General features: G+C 42.1%; 1 protein-coding gene across 2 annotated transcripts; it reads left to right on the top strand.

Moving 5' to 3' along the window:
- The first annotated feature begins 105 nt into the window (after positions 1-105).
- Positions 106-20214, top strand: rnf40 (ring finger protein 40). Of its 2 annotated transcripts, none has more exons than XM_080454415.1 (20): positions 106-166; positions 575-720; positions 1014-1181; positions 1647-1950; positions 3653-3853; positions 3998-4119; positions 5007-5153; positions 5514-5588; positions 5877-5996; positions 10252-10431; positions 10903-11038; positions 11480-11601; positions 13690-13952; positions 14136-14253; positions 14557-14706; positions 16045-16257; positions 16766-16891; positions 17245-17385; positions 17970-18071; positions 18535-20214. In XM_080454415.1, the coding sequence occupies exons 2-20, from the start codon at positions 583-585 to the stop codon at positions 18709-18711; spliced, it is 3003 nt and encodes a 1000-aa protein (XP_080310541.1). In that variant the 5' UTR covers positions 106-166; positions 575-582; the 3' UTR covers positions 18712-20214. The 2 variants fall into 2 exon arrangements, with proteins under 2 accessions (XP_080310541.1, XP_080310542.1); XM_080454416.1 differs by having other exon boundaries at positions 3656-3853.
- The last annotated feature ends 678 nt before the right edge of the window (positions 20215-20892 follow it).

The raw sequence follows: 20892 nt of genomic DNA on the forward strand, positions 1-20892 counted from the left end.
TTTTAAATGTTTATGCTTTTTTAGAAAGTAGAAACCGATTTATTTTTCTTCTTCCTTTTTTTTGGCCGAGCAGATCTTGTACCCACACCGGAAATGAGATGTTGTCATTTCCCGTAGCAGCAGCTAGATGCTGCACACATTACGGTCTGTGCTGCTGCTGCTGAAGGTTTGTAATGTTAGTTTAAAACGGACGGTTAACTTAATACATTGATGCATATACTCGTTGTGTAGATTATCCTCCTGTGTAACAGATTGTTGCCCTAGAAAGCGGGCAGAAGATTGTTCGGAGAAGTAATCGAGGAGCGTGCTTAAGCTAGCAATTATTAGCACAATTAGCATGGCTCGCAAGCTAAGGAAAGCTAGCTAACGTAGAGTCAAAAACACAGAAGTAACGGGTGTCCAGACAATGACCGACAACACGACAATTCACTTGACGTTCTAATGAGTCAAGTGAATTGTAATGTCTGTTGTGGACTTGATAAACTGCGTTTTTCTATCTAGTTTATGGCCGTGATCAAATGAATGAAATGAGGTGTGTAATATGTACTGTTCCTATTTTCCTGTTGCTCTGCAGAAGTAAACATGTCAGGTGCTGGCGGAGGGAAGCGACCCTCAGGAGGGGACAGCCCCCCTGGCCCACCTGAGAAGAAGAACAAGAAGGAAGAGAAGACAACGACCACCCTCATTGAACCCATTCGCATCGGGGGAGTTTCCTCCACGGTTAGTTTAACCACTTAAACCCCATATGGGTAAATAGAATTCTTCAGGGCGCAACACTACTGTATTTTCTGTTTTGTGTTATTCTGGGGAAAGCTTTTGCTGAAAATGGCCGATCGACAAGCTCACAAGCGTTGTGAGCTTGTCGATCGGCTATTTTCAGCGAAAGCTTTCCCCACAATAAGGATGCTGGGGGTTAAGTGGTTAATCTGGCCAGCATGATGTCCCAAGCCAGTTTAATAACCTCATACACATCTGCAAAACGACATAATGTTGTGCTCTTTCGTCTCTCGCAGGAGGAGATGGACATGAAGGTGATCCAGTTCAAGAACAAGAAGCTGTGCGAGCGCTTGGAGCAGCGGCAGGCCATGGAGGATGAGCTGCGAGAGAAGATCGAGAAGCTGGAGAAGAGACAAGCCACTGATGACACCACACTGTTGATTGTCAACCGCTACTGGTCCCAGGTACCTCTAAATGTTTCTGCAGGTGCTCCATCACAAAGCCTGTCTAAAAGTAGTCAAGCAGGGGCTATCACAAAGCCTGTCTAAAGGTAATCAAGCATTGTAACGCACCGAACCCACCAAAAAAAGAATCCACAGCGCATGCGCTTTTAATGCGTGCGCATGTTTGCGCGTGACTATTCTCGCCAAACCGGAACATTTGGTTATCCTATATACAACGTATTATATGAGAATATGCACAGAAAACCTTTTTCCCCCGCCCAGAGCGGGGAAAAATCAGCACGTACATGAGCGGAGCGTCCGTGCGGCCAGTGAGAACGGCTGCATGCATTAACATGGAGTGACAGAAAAGCAGTGTCCGTGCGCTTATCCTTGCGTGTCCTGTTGGTGAGTGAGTGACACCAAGATGATGAAAAGTGGAATACACCTCAACCCTCCACCTCAATGTTGGGTGTTTTTATCTTACAGTTGGAAGAGAGCGTTCATGTCCTGAGCCAACGCATCAAGCCGGAACCTCCAGCAGCGCCTGCTCCCGACCCTCCATCGGGGCATCCCTCGGACCGTGCCTTGATGGAGGTGGGGATGATTCCACCGCCGCCAGCCCCTGCCGTGCCTCCACCACCTCTCCCGGAGGCAGAGAACGAGGAGCAGCCAGAGCAACGGGAGGAGAATCAGCAAAAGGAGCCAAAAGAGCAGCGTCAGCCCCCTGCTCCTCCTGATGGCCTGGCAGAGACGCCCGCCCACACAGAGCTGCCACGGGAACCCACAACTGGTGAGGTGTTGGTGAAGTTCTCCTGTTATAGTTTGCCTTACCTAGAAATCACCAGTGATGTAGTTTTTCCATTATGGACAAAGGAGGCGTTACAGTGGTTAGAATAATAGTTTACTGAGGCACTACACTGTCTCTCTCTGCATTTGATGTATGTGTTTACTGTGCTCATTGTTAGTCGCTCTAAGAGCGTCTGCTAAATGCCTAAATTATCAGGAAAATAAATAACCAAATTTTAATTTGGGTATGAGCACATGTTAACACAATATCAGCGACGATATTCTGATATAAGATGAGCGGTTTAATCTTTGTGTGTTAGTCATATATTAATGCCCTATTTTATATTTTGTCGTATGACAGTGTTGTGCATAAGTAGCAACAATATGTGTTAAAAATCTTTGCCATTTTCACCTGTAATGACAATGCCCAAAATTTTCATGGGCGCAGCCCACATACACTCAGCTGTGCCGCTCACCCCACAAATGCTTGTTCCTTATCTATAAAAGATTAATAGATAGACTATAGACTACAAGTATATGCGAGAGTCTGCGAGATAATTGTTCTTATGGATATGTTTTACATGTTCATATTCAGTTAAGAATATAATCCGATTTAGAAAACATTGAAGAAGAAAATCTATTGTCCCCACTGCAATATCCCTTGTAAATAACAAGTGAACGACACGACACTGATACTGCCGCTTTATGTTTTAGATTTTAGATTTTTCTATGTGAGCTAGTATTTGTATGTGTACTTTTTTTTTTTTATTAAGCTTTTGCAGATACAGGCTTTATGAAAAAAACATTCAAAGAACCTATCACTGATCTGCAGCTACTCAGTCAGGGGTATATATATAAACTGAATGTTTGATGATTTAATGTCCTTGAGCTTCATGGGATTACAGTCACATACTACTGAGGAGGTGTTTGTTCAGCCTCTTCTTAAAGGCATGAATACTACTTGATGTAATGTCTCCAACAACCGCAGGGGGAAGGCTGTTCCATGTTGTGATAGCAGAGTGGAGAAAGCTCCTATCAAGGCATATCTGTATCTGTCTTTATGAGCCTTTGGAAATACTATTTTACATCATGTGATGGATAAAAGAAGCCAGTGTAGTATAAGTAGTGTAGCTGTACCATAGTAGTCTTGGTGGCTTTGATGTATCACGTGTTGACACTAACTTAGAATTGAAAAAATATACTGACAGCAGGATCTCACATTTTAGTGTGACAGGACTGTGTGAAACAATAAATCAAACAGACTTTCAGACACACTTTTAGATTCCATCATAGTGTGTAACCTGGCAGTTAGCACAGGGGATGCTAAACTTTTCCAACGACCCCCAAATTACCATAGTCTCTCTGTCTGAATTGAATCTGATGTGAGATTAATACAGAGTATATATATATATATATATATATATATATATATATATATATATATATATATATATATATATATATATATATATATATATATATATATATATATATATATATATATATACCCTGTATTATGAATTCTATTTATTTCCCCCTCTCCTTTCCAACTGCGGCCCACATTTTGAAAACATGTGAGCTGGCACACTGTAGGCATCTGGAAGCAGACACATTTCTAACTGTTTTATCTGTTTTTGTCCCATTCTTTGCTGCACCTCGGTGTTTGTCTAATCACAACGCTGCACCCGTCCACCTCCCTGTGTGAGCAGCCAGTCTGCCACCTCCTCCCCTTAGTGAGAATGCCAAGGCCTTCCTGGGCACACTGGACCACAGCAGCGAGGAGGAGCTCAGTCTGCAGCTGCAGGACCGCATGCAGTTCAGCAAGGAGGCCGCCGCCTGCCTAGTGTGTGCCTTCGACAGGCTGCACAGCCGCATAGACGAGCTCTGCAACCGCGTTCAGGCTGCAGGTAAACACGGAGGCATGATCGCCTGTATGCATATGGCTTCTACGCAGTGTAGGCAATGGGCTGAATTTTAACATGTTGTGTCTAACATATAGGGGCATTTTATAACATTTGCATGGGATATTGCTACCTTGTGTTCCTTTGCAGTGTGTGAGGATGACAACCAGTCTGACATCATCAGTCTGAACCATACGCTGCTGGAGGAAAATGGCCGCCTGCAGGACCTCGCCTCCTTCCTGCAGGGGCGACACCACAAGATGTCCATGGAGGTAGGCTGACTCAACCATGAGTATAGTGGATATTGGGTAGTGCGTGGTGATTGTTTGTTTGTGTGTGTGTTGTGTGTGTGCTTCTCATAACATCAACAGACAGCCTTATTTGTTATTAGTAGTATTGAGTAAATTCCTTTATGGGATGCTTTGGTTTAGAGATTATGCATTGAGCAGCCTGTTTCTATTTTTTGCGGTGCCAGCCGCTCTACATTTGACCGTGTGTGTATGTCCGTCCGTTTGCGGACGGCAAAGATGCAACACATGCGCCACTTCAACACACACACACACACACACACACACACACACTCACTCACTCACTCACTCACTCACTCTCACACACACACTCACACTCTTTGATAAAAAGTTGATAAAAATTTGTAAAAAATACATTAAAGTTAATAAAGTGATAGTAAATACATTGAGTAACAATACTTAAGAGTACTTAAATTGAGTAAAAATACTCAGTAGTACTTAAAATGAGTAAAAAATACTTAAACATGGTTAAAATGAGTAAAAATACTTAAACATGGTTAAAATGAGTAAAAATACTTAAAAGTTGATAAAAAAGTACAAATACTTTTTTAGTACCGTCTCAATACCAGTCTGAATGCCAGCGCCCACACATCAAATAGATTTGTACCAACTGAATGACAGCACACACTCATCAAACAGAGTAGGCACCGCTTACTCACACTGGGTGTGATTTTTTTAAATTATGACAAGAATGAGAATGGCTCCTCAGTGGCAAGCCATCTAGAAGAGTGTGAGTGAGAGAGTGTGTCTGTCCGTGGCTAACCTCGCAAACCACTGGCCCGATCAGCAACACGTTTCTTGTGCACACTGCCAGTAGGCCGGAAGTAACTCGCAGCATTGTTTTTCTTCAGTACAACGAGCTGGTGGACAAGGTTACATGCTCGGAGACCAAGGTGTCTGAGATGGAGACGACTGTAGAGGACCTGCAGTGGGATATCGAGAAGCTCCGCAAGAGGGAGCAGAAGCTCAACAAACATCTGGCTGAGGCCCTAGAGCAGGTGTGTGTTTGTGTTGTATGTATGTGTGCCTGTCTTTCATTGAGGCACACATTATCGCCATAGTTTGTCTTCGGTGCACATCAGTGGACAGTGATAAGACTGAAAGCACTTAACCATGTCGGTCTACCAGATGTTGCTACTTTGTGTGTGCTGATGCATGTCCCTGTGCACGTCGATGCTGCAGAATTGTTTACCTCCGCTATCTGACATCAACATCAACAAAATGAACATTGTCTAAATGACTTGATTGTGGATTAAATGCATGTGTGCATTGTTTCCTTTTTCTCCTCTTTCTTTTTTTTCAAACCAAATTCACTGCCCTCTTCTTTGATGTGTGAACAATTTGTTTATGCTCCCCAGCTGAACTCTGGATACAACAGTTCTGGCAGCTCAGGAGGTCTACCTGGTGGCCAGATTACTCTCAATATTCAGAAGGTGAGAGTTCAGAGATGGTCTTTCATTTATTTGTATGATTTGTAGCTAATCAAATTTCAACCATGCTATTGATCTTTTGAGAGGTTGGTTGCTAAGTTGGGAAGAAAAAAAAGACCTTTCCCTTGTGAACCATTTATTTACATTCATGCAGTGAATGTGTTGTACGGCCATTACTAGCACACTCGGGATGCTGTATGTTTACCATACACATCTTTTCCTGTTTGCCATATTTATACATCAGTCACACGCAAACACATTTACATCTGTGTGTTTATGATCCCACGTCAGTTTGAGAGCCTGAATGCGGAGTTGGAGCAGAACCAGGAGTTGGCTAACAGCCGCATGGCGGAGCTGGAGAAGCTACAGCTGGAGCTCCAAGAGGCTGTAAGGGAGAGTGAGAAACTCAAGGTAAAGCTTGGACTACATGACATGACACTGACACTTCAGCCAGTAGAATGATAATAATCATTGAAGTTAAGCTGCAATAGAGGGAGTTTTACATCAAATCATAGGACACATCTCGGCAAAATCTCAGTCTAGAAGTCATATTGCTCCGGTGACATAGCCAAACGGTTCATTTTGCGATAAAAACACCAAATAAAGTACATACTGTATGTGAATGTAGCTTAATATATTTAGAAGAAATCTGGATATTGTGCTATTGCAGATTGGCATTCTGATGATGCGCATACCCCATTCCTTAACCTTTTTTCTGCAATGTTGCTCTGGTATGCACCGTGAAAGTCAACACTGGGAGTTGCGTTGATTGTTGTGTCCTGCATTAACAGACAGACACATGGAACCCAGCAGCAGCCGATGTTTATTTCACCAGACATTTCTTAGTCTGTTACACACACTCATGTCCCTGTGCAAGACCTGCTTCCCATAGTCTGCTCTCACGATAGGCCATGTTCAGATCCCCTCAGACTTGCCAATAATTAGCAATAAATAATCAGGCTTGAGAGTATTAGGTTCTCCCTTTGGGGTTCCTTAAAACCTTTTCCTTTTCTGGACCACATTGACACTCTTACCGATGAAGAACCCAATAATTAATAAAGAGCAGAACGCCCTCCCCTTGGAGTGTGGGGCTTGTGGTGGATGTCTATAATAGAAAATCACAGACCTCTGTTAGAAATAAAAAGTCTGGTATTGCAAAATGTATACGAGATGTGAATAAATTAGCATTTTACAAAAATGCTAATAAACAAACTTAAATGTGGGGAAATTTAAGATCTGCTTTGAGCTCAATACACGTGCGATTTCAGATTGAGTGAGGAGAAAAGTGGATGCAGACAGAGGTTGTCAATTTCATAGTACGATGGCAGACCAGTAAGGCAATAATAAAATAATAAATTCATTGTGTCAACATGTTCTAATGATATCTGCCAGGACCATGTTTACCAATGCTAGTAGTAGGTTCGGCACAGTGTCTCTTTGTCAGCCTTCTTGGAATTCAGCGAAAGGGTTTTCTGCTCATCAAACGTGGTGACGCACGATTTCCGAGCAATGGCCCAGGTGCGTGGCATCACTGTCACTGTGCCATTCACATTCCTTGGTCAGGGCTACATCAGTGTCATCAGAGAATGCAAAAAGGACATCCCTTCCCCTCTGTGTGAGCTTGCAGGTCTGGGATCTGAGCCAAGAGTCTTTCCTTCAGTTAACTTCAATTGTGTAGTGTGCATCGAGCGAAAAGGGGTGTCCCACTTTAAAACACTAATGGGGTCTTTAACATTTACTCTGACTTTTGTGTGATCCACAGTTTTTCAGTTTCGGTTAACCGTCAGAATACATAGATTTTTCACCGCGGTAATAAAGAATTCATACCGCCCCAGACCTAGTATGCACTCCCAGCATTATTCCTCTTCATCAGCATTGGTCAGCGACGCGTTATGGTCTTTTTGGCAGATGACAACAAACCTTTCTAACACTTAGTCACCACCATCTTGATAATTATGTGACCTGCAATAATACAAACACCACGGATTCAGTTCACCGTTTGTCAGAAAGAACATCTTTTTTTTTTTTTACTAATAAATCCTATTAGAACAACTAATACTATTCTTTCTGGTACTATAGTTCCGGTACCTTTACTGGTATTTATTATTACTCTACTACTACTACTAGTTCTATATTTATCAATGAGAATTAAAAAGTCTCCATAATTATAGGCATGTTACGTATGTACTTTTCTAAATAAAAAATGTTTGCTCTAGTATCCACCATCTGTCAAAATAATACTACAAAAACTGATAACTGAAAACTGATTCACAGCACTATATAATGTAATATAATTTGATGAAATGTACCACTCTGACTCTTTGTTCTCAGGGTTACTTGCATCTGTTCTAAATTATGCCTGTTATTGCATGTGGGTCAACGGCCATGGTGAGAATTTGTAATGACCTAATATCCAGTTTTGCTCCCAATATATCAATCTGCCAAGTTTGATACGTTTATCATGATATTTTATGACAATTTATTTTTGAGCTATGCCGTCCCACCAAAGATTCCAAACTGTCATCTTGGAATGAAAACAGCAGGTGTCAGTGTGTGCAGCGTTTCAGAATAATTCTCATACTGTCATTGTACAGTTATTATTCAAATGTTTTTATTGATTTTTCAAGACATACACGTAACAACATACAACAAACTACACAACACCACAGACACTAGTACACAATATCAAATGAAACAAATATTCATATCCACCATTAATCAATTGACCGAAAATGCAAGGACATTTTTAGTGCAATATATTTTCATGACAAACGGTATTAATACCACAAAAATTACAGTCAATAAGAGAATGAAAAAAAAAAAAAAAAAGATGAAAGAAAAGTCAGTAAAACAGCAAAATCAAATAACTGGGAAGAAAGGGGGAATGGAGGGGGGGGAAGAAAGGCAAATGGCTATACTACAATGGCTATATTGTAACAGTAGAATACACCTCCTCAAAATATGACGGTTGCCAGACTCTAGTATACTTCTGAGTGGAGCCTCTGATCGTATATTTAAGCTGTTCAAGTTTTAAATGTGACATAACATCCGCCACCCAGTGTTTGTGGGATGGCGGAGCCGCTTTTTTCCAACTGAACAATATCAGTCGTCTAGCAAGTAAAGAGGAGAAGGCTATAGCTTCAGCTTGGTGATTCGCTATTGGTGTTCCCTGTGGGAGAACACCAAACAATGCAGTCACTGGATTGGGGTCTATAGTTGCCCTACACATATATGAAAAGGTAGTAAATACCTCCGTCCAGAATGTAGTCAGTCTAGGGCACGACCAAAACATGTGGCTAAGGGTAGCTGGGTCCTGATTACACCTAACACAACTGTCATTGTACAGTTGAACGAGATACCTTTATTTATCTCATGGAGGGAAAAGATGTTAGCAGCATTGAATAAATCAAACAAACAGTGCAAGGCATACGTTTTGATAAACTGAAGGAATAAAATGCATGTAAATAAAACTAAATAAAACATAAGTAAAGAGAAGTATAGTTTATAGTTTATGTACACCAAATGACCTGATATAGATTGGTGCACAATATACACGGTCAATCAACATTTCAATGTACCTAGAGGTCTATCAATATCTGTTTACATACTTATCCCCATTACACCGGCTGACGCATAGGGCAGCAACAAAGCCTCTCCACTTCCATCTGTCTTTGGCCATCTTTTCTATGGTCCCCCAGCTCTGATGGTGTTACTGGAGCTCCTTCTCTATCGTCCTACACCATGTCATTTAAGGCCTCCCTTTCTTTCTTTTGCCTTCTGGGGTCAAGTGTAATGCGACTCTTGGGATAGCGTTGATGTCCATTCTGAGGACATGGCCAATTCAGGTCCACCTGCTTCTATTGATTATGTAGTGCATGTCATCTTCTTGGGTGATGTTGAGAAGTTTATTGTTTGAGATGGTCTTGGGCCAGAATATATGCCGGATTTTGCACAGGCATTATGTGTGGAAAGTGGATAGTTTGTGGTTGTCGCTCTCTGTGGTTCTCCACCATTCTGCACTGTATAGTAGTAGTGTTGATGGTACGCAGCTTTGGTAGATCCGGAGTTTTGTTTTGGTGGTGTATTGGTTTGATTCCCAGATTTGTTTGTCTTATCCAATCCAATCCACTTTATTTATAGAGCACATTTAAAACAACAGTGTTGAACCAAAGTGCTGTACACTCAGTAACAAAAACAATACTAAAATATACAAGAGCAAAACTATACACAATAAACAAGACAACATATAGACACAATGGCTAGTGGAAACAGCAAATCTCAGTCTGAAATGTTTTAACGCCAAGGAGTACAAGTGAGTTTTCAAATGTGATTTAAACACAGGCAGGGTTTGAGACATTCTAACGTGGGGTGGAAGCTCGTTCCGCAGTTTGGGAGCTACGGCAGAAAATGATCTATCATTTTCTTCTGAAGGTTGTCAATATCTGTCTGGGCAAACTAAAGTGAACTAAAGAAGCCATGGAATGTACTTACAATGATTACACACAGAGAGCTTCCTACACATTTGCATTTCATCAGAGAGGTCATATTGCAGACTACTGCCTCTGGATCAGTTCTGGGAATCGGTGCCTCACTCAAAGACATTTCCGTAATGTTGGTGGGGGCAAACAGAGGTCTCAATACATTTCCCCAACCCATCCCTCTGTAGATGGACCTGCGGAACATTCCAGAGGAGGTGACGAAGGAGACCCCAGAGTTCAAGGTTCTCCAGTCCCAGTTCTCCCTTCTGTTCAGCGAGTCACTGGGGGTGAAGACACAGCTGGACGAGGCCCGCACCCTGCTGCTCACAGCCAAGAACGCTCACCTCCGACAAATCGAACACATGGAGGTAAACTCATTTAGGGTTAAAATAGATAGTTCATGCACATCCAATCTACAGTCCAGGTGCTGGACAAACAGAATAACAGTAAAGCAAATAAAATCTGCACACTGGTTCTCAATTCCACCTTTTTGTTGCTGCTTTCAATGTTTCAATCTCAGTCGATGTTTATCAGGAATTTCCGAAGAAGATTGGCTGAAATTGAAATATCTATATGAAAGATACAGATATTTCAGAATACTATTACGGTATTATTGATTTGGAGAACAAAAATAGTGATTGATAGTGAATACAATTTAGATATCATTGTTATCACTGTTCAGTCTAGTGTGTGAACGTCACTTTTTAGTCTATCGACGATCATGTTGAAATCCAAAGTGGTGCCTACCACTGACATTTTCCTGGCCCTTTATTAAACAATGTGTTTATATGGCATTATTTGCGCACCCTCACCGCATGTCTTACTGTCTCTGTGTCCAGAGTGACGAGCTATCCCTTCAGAAGAAGCTGAGGACTGAGGTCATCCAGCTGGAGGACACGCTGGCCCAGGTGCGCAAAGAGTACGAGATGCTGCGCATCGAGTTTGAGCAGAACCTGGCAGCCAACGAACAAGCAGGTACTCTAATCGTCCAAAATGCTAGGAAGGAAGACAAAGGATACGTATTCATCATTTGTATTTTAAGTGCAAACATGCATGGGAAATTGGGAACCAAGCTAGGCTTTCTGCATGGTTGTCATACTCCTGGACTTCTTGAAGTTCCTTGGATATGTATATACTGTACTGTAAGAAATGTACAACATCAGGTTCCTAGCAAGTAGTTGTGTTGTATCGAAATACAGGTGTATTTTATAGCATTAGTAACATGTAACCTGTACGGGAAGAGTGCACTCACTGTGACATGTGTATCTGTGTTGTGTCACCTACCGTTTATCGTGTCATCGAAACTCTCACTCAAACAGCTGAGCTCATCATTTACAATATCCGATAAAGTACAGTGACTCAAAGTGAAAGTGGATTGGTCCTCATCAGGGTTCACCGTCACTTTGCTATTCTCAGGGCCCATCAACAGAGAAATGAGACACCTCATCAGCAGTCTGCAAAACCACAACCTACAGCTGAAAGGCGACGTGCAGCGCTACAAGAGGAAGCTGCGAGAGACACAGATGGAGATTAATAAGGTAGAGGAGCATGGGTCATTGACCAGTAGGGCTAAATCCATCTTTATTATTAAGTCCTGGTGACTTCACTGTATTTTTGGGCGGTGAAACCGCCCCTATAAGTGAGATTTGGAAAAATGTACATTTTCCTGCGCTGTGATCTGGGCCCAGGAAATTAGTAGAATTATCCAGCGCTGTGATTGGCCAATCACAGCCTATTCAGGACTGTGATTGGCCAGTGTCACATGACACATGTGCATAGCCCTATATAAGCAACCATAACTTGAAAAAAACCAAAATTTGGTTTTTTTCAAGTTATGGTTTTGTCCATCATAAAGAGTGTTTCAATAAATGTATTTATCCTTTGTACATGATTGATCGACTCCATTCAGTATTGTGATTAGCTAGCAAGACACCGCCCACTTCACACAGGGTGTGATTTTTTTGCATCTTGATGAGTTTTAACTGGTAACTAGAAAAAGTGCTCCTCGGAGCACAGGTCTCTGCCAGGTCAGGTAGGTTTATTGTGGGCCAGCAATGCTCGGAATTCACCAATCGGGATGTAATATGAAAAATCGAAAAGATCCGTCTTGATCACATGACTATAGAGATACTGTGTACCTATTTGCGTGATGTTTGGACAAAATCTGTAGGAGTAATATTAACACATTAACCGCCAAGAACGTAGTCCTACGGTCCGTTAAATCCAACTGTTAAGCGCCGAGACCGTAGCCCTACGGGCTGCGGTCTTTTCGCGCATGCGCGGTCCGGGTGCACTTTCGGAATTTTTTTGATCCACTTCCGTTTCCGGTTTGATGACCGGAAATAGAATTATTTGGGATCCGGTTTTGACGATCACGCCCGCTCCCATTCTACAGACGAAACTGAAACTCAATTCTCTTCCTGTAGTTTTTTCTCCTCGCATTTCACTGTTTAACGTAATCCGCTCTAACTACAACATGGATACCCCGTTTGACACGCGATCTTCACTGGGAGATACAGGGAGATCTCGCGGATGTAAACAGACCGTGTAGAGCTCAATCTTAAGGATTTTAACAAGATCTATGGCGACATGAAAAAAACAACAAAAACACCTTGGCACTGGTGAGTACATTATGAGATTAACCTCTGGCGGTCGATGTGTTAAGAAATGCCTTTTACAAAAATCGACCTCCTGGTGGTACTATAAAAAGGCAGATGTGAAAAAATGCAGGGCAGAGGTTTTTCTCTAGGGAGTGTGCGTGCAAAGTTTCACGCCGATCGGTCCTCCTGGTGGTGCTATGACAGGCCGATGTGCAAATTTTGGGGCAGAGGTTCTGCTCTGGTTTCACGTCGATCGGGCCAACGGTGCCGGAGATTAGCTGTCATCAGACGGACACACGTACACGGATGGACGGACGGACAGGGTGCAAAATATAGTCTTGGCCTGGCGGAGACACTAACATTCTAAATTGAATGAAATGTTTTGTTCATGCTGATATTCAGTGATTATTATTTGTGAAATTTGCATTGAGATTTTATTCAGATTTTATTTTATTGAGATTATATTGCCCTACCAAGAAACAATATTGGATGGACCTGTTAATGATCTATAAAAAGATGTGTTCTGTCTAGCGCTCTACTTCATACAATAATAGGACACACTTTTCTCTTTTGGTTTCCCGGCCAACATTATTAATGTTAGGATTTAGGCCTGAAATATAATTACTTAGTAAGTGAATTTGATTGACTGATACATATTTCTTTGGACATATACATCAGGACTGTCGTCCATGGTTAAAGTAATCAAAGATGGCAAGAAATTATATTGAATCTCAATACGCATCCAATCAGAAAATACAGTAAGTATTGTGATAGTATCATATTGGGAGTTTCCTGCTGAGTCCCATCCCTACACTTTTTCCAACACAACGTTGACATAATTTTCAAAGATTCAAAGACTTTATTTCTCACATACTGTGTACGAGCAGTGAAATATTTCCTTATCTTTCCCTACATTTTGCTAACTGAGGTTGTGCCTTGTTGCCAAGCATGGGTTCCCATTCTGGACCGTTACTTCTGGAGCTTTAATCAGTTTGTGGTGGTGGGTTTTCACGCTTTGCTCACTAGCTGCGGTGCCAGAGCGGAGACACCGCCACTGTCCTCATCCTGGAGGAGACGACAAGCGACAGCACTGATGTGAAGAAAGAGGACGACGAGGAGCAGGAGGAGGAGGAGGAGAGGAGGAAGGAGCTGGAGAGGCAGCGGGCCCGTGAGAGAGAGCGGGAAGCCGAGAGGGAGCGAGAACGTGAGCGCGAGAGAGAGAGGCAGCGCAGCGAGGAGCTGAAGAGGAAGGACTCTGACACGCTGAAAATGCTGAGAGCTGAGCTCAAGTACGTTTCCCATTTTCAATTCACTTCAACACTCGTTTTCTGAAAATAAATGTGTGTGGGTTTTTGTTAATTTGATCTTATTGACACACAAGGCTGATGCTCTTAGAGTGTGTGTGTGTCAGGCTGATGTCCCTGTTCTTGTGTTATGATGCAAATGAAGCTCTCTGTCCTGCTTTGCTCCAGGAAAGCCCAGGAGTCCCAGAAGGAGATGAAGCTGTTGTTGGACATGTACAAGTCTGCCCCCAAAGAGCAGAGGGACAAAGTCCAACTGATGGCAGCCGAACGCAAGTCCAAAGCTGAGGTCCGTTCACTCGCTGCTTTTCAGAAATCTACTCCACATCACAGCAGGGTTTCTATAACTGAAAAGTGTTGTCACCGTATTTATTGACCCAAAGCTGTGTGCTGCCATGTCTTTCTTGTCTTTATATAGTGAGATCAGACCTCCTAATAACACAGTGATGCAAAAGAGTTACAGAGGGGATACACATAAAATATACTTAACCTGACCTGTACATACACAGGCTTTCAAACTGAAGAATTTGAGTATGCGTATCTAAAACGGTGCATCAGATAAGGGTGTTCCTCTCGTATCGAAACTAACCAGGTGGATGAGCTGAGGGTGCGTGTGCGTGAGCTGGAGGAGCGAGAGAGGAAGGAGAGCAAGAAGCTGGCCGATGAAGATGCCCTGAGGAAGATCAGGGTGGCAGAGGAGACCATCGACCACCTCCAGAAGAAACTCACTGCCACTAAGCAGGTAAATGAACACACAAAGAGAATGGTTATGAGACCCTGGTGATGTGAAACCATTCCAAAAACATTTGTGTGTGTGAGAGTGATCATTGAGTCACGACATTGTCTTGAATACAACGCAGGTTTCACACATGGCCTGATACGTGATAATAATCATTCAACTCTTGACCCAGCTGCCTCCTCAAATTTGACATCACTTGAGATAAGCAGATTATTATCACAAGTAGAGGATTAAGGGGAGTCTGTGATTTAAAGCATGTATTCTACACATCTATATCTCAAGCCACCATGGATAGTCTTTGCCCTTTAAGTGTCCATTGACTCATTGGTAATGGATCAACAGGAAGAGAATTTGTTTCAGGACCCAATTCCAATTTCTAATGGAGATTCCCGCTTACCTGATTGTTGGGACCGCTTGAGTCTTTTCCCCAGCTATTTCCGCATTGTCCAAATTTGATCCATCAAACAACATTTGAGGAACGAAGTATCTTAATTAGATTGTTACATTAGTTACAACTTTAGTAATACATTAGTAATAACTTTTTGAATAGACACTTAAAAGATTAAAATGTTAATGAGAGGAGACGGTAGAGATTTCTTCTTGTGTGCTGCATGTGCAAAATCTGCACGCTTTTGTGTTCCATAAACCCCTGTCACAATCCCACCAAAGACATCTATGCCAACATTAAGTACTTCCACAATTCAACACAATTCTACCTCTATGCTTTACATCACTGGGTGTACTGAAATCGGATTTTCCTTCTATACCGCCAGGAGCAGCGCAATCACGCAGAAACAGGAAGTTAGAGACATGATATTTTTGCTTTACATTGCCCGGCAAGCACATTTGATTGCTCGGTATTGAATTTAGCATTTGGCTCACAAACTTCCACCTCATATCAGAGGTCTGGATATATTTCCTCGCACTAGTTAATTGTTAATATTACAGTAAAGCAGTCCCCATTCTAACGATGACATGTCTGTCTCTGTGAGCTCAGTTTGATAGGGAGTGGTGGTGTTTCGCAGCTTTAACTGATTGCTTGTCATCGTTCTAGCCGATCCCTAAAAGACATTTGTAAATGCATCACAACCCCCTACCCTAATCAACCTTATGATGTTCTTATCTTATGGTTATGAAAACCAGACTCCATTCTTTCTTAAACTGACGTTCACACGCATCCAACAAAGGTCAGACAAAGAGGCACTCCCTTTTTTTTCTCTCTCTCTTGACCCTCTCTCTTAAAAAAATATATCTTTGCTCGCATCCCCACACCCTACACACATGCACACAGACAGCACAAACAAACTCCTATCTCAGATACCTCTGTGTGTCTCTCTCCAGGAGGAGGAGGCCCTGCTGAGCGAGATGGACGTGACGGGCCAGGCGTTCGAAGACATGCAAGAGCAGAACAGCCGCCTGCTGCAGCAGCTCAGGGAAAAAGACGATGCCAACTTCAAGCTGATGAGCGAGCGCATCAAATCCAACCAGATCTACAAGCTGCTGAGAGAAGAGAAGGAGGAGCTGGCTGAGCAGGTCATGACCTTCAAGACCCAGGTTAGGAGACCTTCGGAGAGGAATGGGATAGATGGATGGGAGGAGAACATAACGGCATCCATATTTGTGCAGAAGCATTGAACACTTTCTTTTATTCTGGGTTACTGTTGGACCTTTTATCAGTGTATTTCTCTGTCCAGACACCAATGAGGGTCTGAGGGCTTAAAATGTTTCATCTGTCATTGAATTATTGTAATTGTAACTAGATAGTAACTGGTCCAGCCACAGAGGCCTCCATACATAACCAAGATATGTGTTACTGTTATTTTACTTTAATTATTTTTAATTTGTCGTGTATCTTTTCTATTGATGTTGAAGCACTTTATTCACTTAAACACTTTAATCCTGGCGTCCCTACTTTGGGCATGTCAGTATAGGCAAAGATTGATGAAAGTTCTTCGAAAAGTGCTTAAGTGCTTAATTTAATATTGTACAGCAAATTGGTCAAATGTTGGATGTTTTTAAATGCGCTAAACTTGATTTGACTTAATGTGGTTGTCTGTCACAGGTGGACGCACAGCTACTGGTTGTACAGAAGCTAGAGGAGAAAGAGGGCGTCCTCCAGAACTCACTGGCTGCTCTGGAGAAGGAGCTGGGGGTCCGGACCCAAGCAGTGGAATCCAACAAGAGAAAGGTATACTGGAGAACTCCCACAAGTCAGACTGATTTTCAGCCATGTGCACTGCTGGCTCACGCAAAAGACCAGCACAGAGATGACAAGTTTTTATTCCAGCCTACAAACCAGTCCCAGTCCCACTCCCACTGAGGTTCTGTTGCCAGTATGTTGTTGTGATAGCGAGTGTTGATTATGTTCTGCACCCATGTCACCAAGACGAGTCAATGTACAGCTACTGTACTTGGAATGACAAGTGAATCTATAGCTGTGAGTGAAACACAAATGTTCAACATGGCAACCAAATCACCACCCTCTGTATTATTTATTTATTTATTTTCCACTAAGTGTATCCTGTTCCTTCTGTGCTCCAGGCAGTGGAAGCTGCCCAACTGGCAGAGGACCTGAAGGTGCAGCTGGAACACACCCAGGCCAAGCTCAAGGAGATCCAGGTCTCTGTAGCTGAGAACCGCACCGCCCGTGAGAGGGAGCTTGGAAACCTCAAGCGAGCGCAGGTACGTTGGACGTCTTTATCAGGCACAGGGAGGCGCTCATCATGAGTTGCAAGATTACAACTACACATGAAGTGGGAAAAAAACCCAAGTAACTGCCAGACAAAGGCATGTGGCCAACACATGTCAGTCATTTAGTCTTTTGGCAAATCCACCAACAAAGAGCACCTTCCAATCACTGCTCTGATGTATTATGTTTCCTGTTTCTTAATGTATCCCAGGGGTGATCTTTTCTACTTGCTCTTCCTCATTAAAATTGACATTTATACTTTATCTTCATTTTACTACTTTATCTTCGTTCTTTTACTGCCTTAGTTGTTGTTTTTATTGTAACATGAGCTCGCTGTACAGTTTATTGTGTGAAATGTGCAACATGAATAAAAATGAACTGGTATACTGCACCTAGCGAGTCTACCAAAGTGGGTTTGAGTAAGCTCTGGTTGTAATGGTCAACAATAATATTAAACTTTAATTGCATATAGCACCATTCATGCTAGAATGCAACTCAAAGCAATGAAATTAAAGTGTTTTATTGCAAAAACTGGAGCAAACAGCAGCTTTAACTGTAAAAAACATCTGTCTTCCAGGAGGATCTGTCCAGGCTGAGACGGAAGCTGGAGAAACAGAAGAAGGTGGAGGTTTACACAGACGCTGATGAGATCCTGCAGGAAGAGATCAACCAGTACAAGGTGAGAGTGAGAGTAACGATGATGGGGAACAGTCTTTGTTTTATTTAGAAGAGACAGTAGAGAGACAGGAAACTGAGGGCAGAAAGACATGCAGCACAATTCTCCAGTCGTAATTGAACCGGGGTTGTGTTGCTTTTGTGTTTGACACACTGTCCACTCCAGTCACCAATCAGTGCACCCCATGATGAAGTGCCACTAAAAGGGTTGTCAGTAGCACCTTTCACTGTATTTATTTTGTCATCAGTAGTGTTTTCCTCGTAACCATCTGCTGAAAACGGGTTTGATTGATTGATGTTTCATTGACAAAAGAATGTATATACATAAACATATTTGTACATATCTGTCAAAAGGATCAAACACAAGAACGCCCGAGAGTTTATTTCCATTGTGATCCTTTGAGTGTAATTGGCATAGATTTTAGTAATTGGTAAATCATTATTTGTTCATGCTTGCCTCGATCCAGGCTAAGCTGCGTTGTCCGTGCTGCAACACGCGGGACAAGGAGACGGTTCTCACCAAGTGTTTCCACGTTTTTTGCTACGAGTGTCTGAAGACGCGCTACGACACCCGGCAGAGGAAGTGCCCCAAATGCAACTGCGCCTTCGGAGCTAACGATTTCCACCGCATCTACATCACCTAATTCACACAGAGACACAGGAGAGGGGGAAAGAAAAGTAGGTGGACAGAACCAAAGGAGAGGAGACAAATGAACTGAGGATGTATTCAGAGAGGCAGGCATTCCGATGTGTCCCCCCTTCTCTCACGCACACTCTCATCGGAAAAAGACTTGTTCTACTGCATCATTACCAGTTGGTGCTAACGTTGGTGACCAAACGGATGGCGAGAGACTTTTGACTTGAGTGAGAGTGTTGTGCTATAGTTAATAAAACACAGTTGTTTGTGCATACAGTGATATTCGTACATGTGGATGCTCTGCACTGTTCTTTCTCTGTCTTGTCTTTGTTTTGCAATCCTTGCCAATGTTAAACATCTTTCACTTTTAACTGACTGGGTCCGTTTTATTTGTTTATGTATTGGGGAGATGGGTGGCACATGACTGATTAACAACACGTAGTCTTTTGGATTCTGTTGTACTGCTGATTTAGCTAATTTCATGAATTCAATACAGTTGGAACTGCTCTTAAAGTGCCAAGTAACCGTCTGTTTCAGATTGCACTGGAATGTATGCATACGTTTTAACCATGTAATCATCATTATACAAAAAACATGAGAATGCAATCTATAATTCTGTGAGTTAACCCTACACTGAATCTGTTAACAGTACAGCCAATACCCAAGAGTCGTCCAGCTTAGTCTGGCACTGATTCAGCACATACGGAAGTGTTTGGATCACCTTGGGCAAGAATCCTCGCTGTGTGTTCATTTTGTTACCATGGCGCCCACTGGAGAGTTTGACACAACATCTGCAGCTTATAGTGCCTCATTACTGATGAAGTCACTGCAGTGGAAATTCAGCTCATATGGCTGTCCTTAGTGGGCTGTGCTGCCCTAAGTCCTCCTAGACTACTTTACCAAAGGTTATCCGTGACATTTAAGTATAAAAACATCTGCTTCACAACATGGTTCTGCTTTAATTGAACTGACGAACCCCGTTTTTTTTCCCCCTCTGTTCAGATGATGCGAGTTGTTTAATGGGTTTTTGGTTAGCGTCTGTTTGACGTTAGTTCTTGTGGGAAAGGCAGTTCACACTGTAACATTACATAAAAGGTTCCAGGCTTCAGAAACTTCAGTTTTTTTTTTATTATCATGCATTAGGGTTAAATTAAGAGTTAGCACTTACACTAGATTTCAATGCAATGTTGAGAATATGTCTGAATATTTTTGATTGATAATGAGTGGGCTGTGTTTCTTGGTCATATGATCACATAACCTGTCATAAATAAATTAGAACCGGTTTCCCTTTGTGCTTGATAGTGATAATTTGATGTCACGCACAGCACAAGTCTGATCTGTTGTGCAGTGTTGTCTGGCTCAGTGAAATTTTGAAAAGGAGCCAACATGATTGCACTTATGGCGAGCGTTCATTGGGTTTGTTATTGCATTTTTGTGGAGCAGACTACACCCCAGCCCCAGACATTTGTAACTCGACTCTGCGTCAAGGACATTAAATATTCAAATGTGATTTTCTGTTTTTTTTCCTCAAACAAAGGATTATCAAATTGTGTGAGGAAACAGCTGTGGAGAGCAACCAGGCGAAACGAGATAGTGGAGACATTATTTTGTTTGGAGTATAATTTAAGCCTACTCATACGTTTACGTGAAGTGCAAATAGCGTTTTGCTAAATTCCCTGTATTGAGTAAAACATTCTGATTTTGTTCCTCTACTGTCTATGACTACTCTATGGCAGTGGTTCCCAAACTTTTTATCTCGAGACCCAAAAGAGAAATTGTATGTCTCCCCGTGACCCAAACTAGTGAAAATGGCAGATCTACAAGCTCACAACGAGCTTGTAGATCGGCTATTTTCACCACTACTTAAACATTTGTTTTCTAATTCATGGATTTTTATTTATGAAATTATTTTGATATTAATCATTTGTTTTTAATTCACGAAAAATATTTTTGGGGATTTTTGTTTTATTTTAAATGAATAAATAATATTAAGCAAAATGTAGAAAACTTAAAATAAAGGGATATTTACTCGTGACCCAGAAAAATGTACCCGCGACCCACTGTTTGGGAACCACTTCTCTGCTGGGACCCAGAGCAGAGACCCATGCCAGATACTTGTGTTTTTTGGCAGCAGTCGGCGAATGACGTCGACAGGCGTGGTAATAACAATGAGAACACTATTAAATCC

The sequence above is a fragment of the Gymnoscopelus braueri genome (assembly GCF_963280865.1).
Source record: "Gymnoscopelus braueri genome assembly, chromosome: 17".
Lineage (NCBI taxonomy): Eukaryota > Metazoa > Chordata > Actinopteri > Myctophiformes > Myctophidae > Gymnoscopelus > Gymnoscopelus braueri.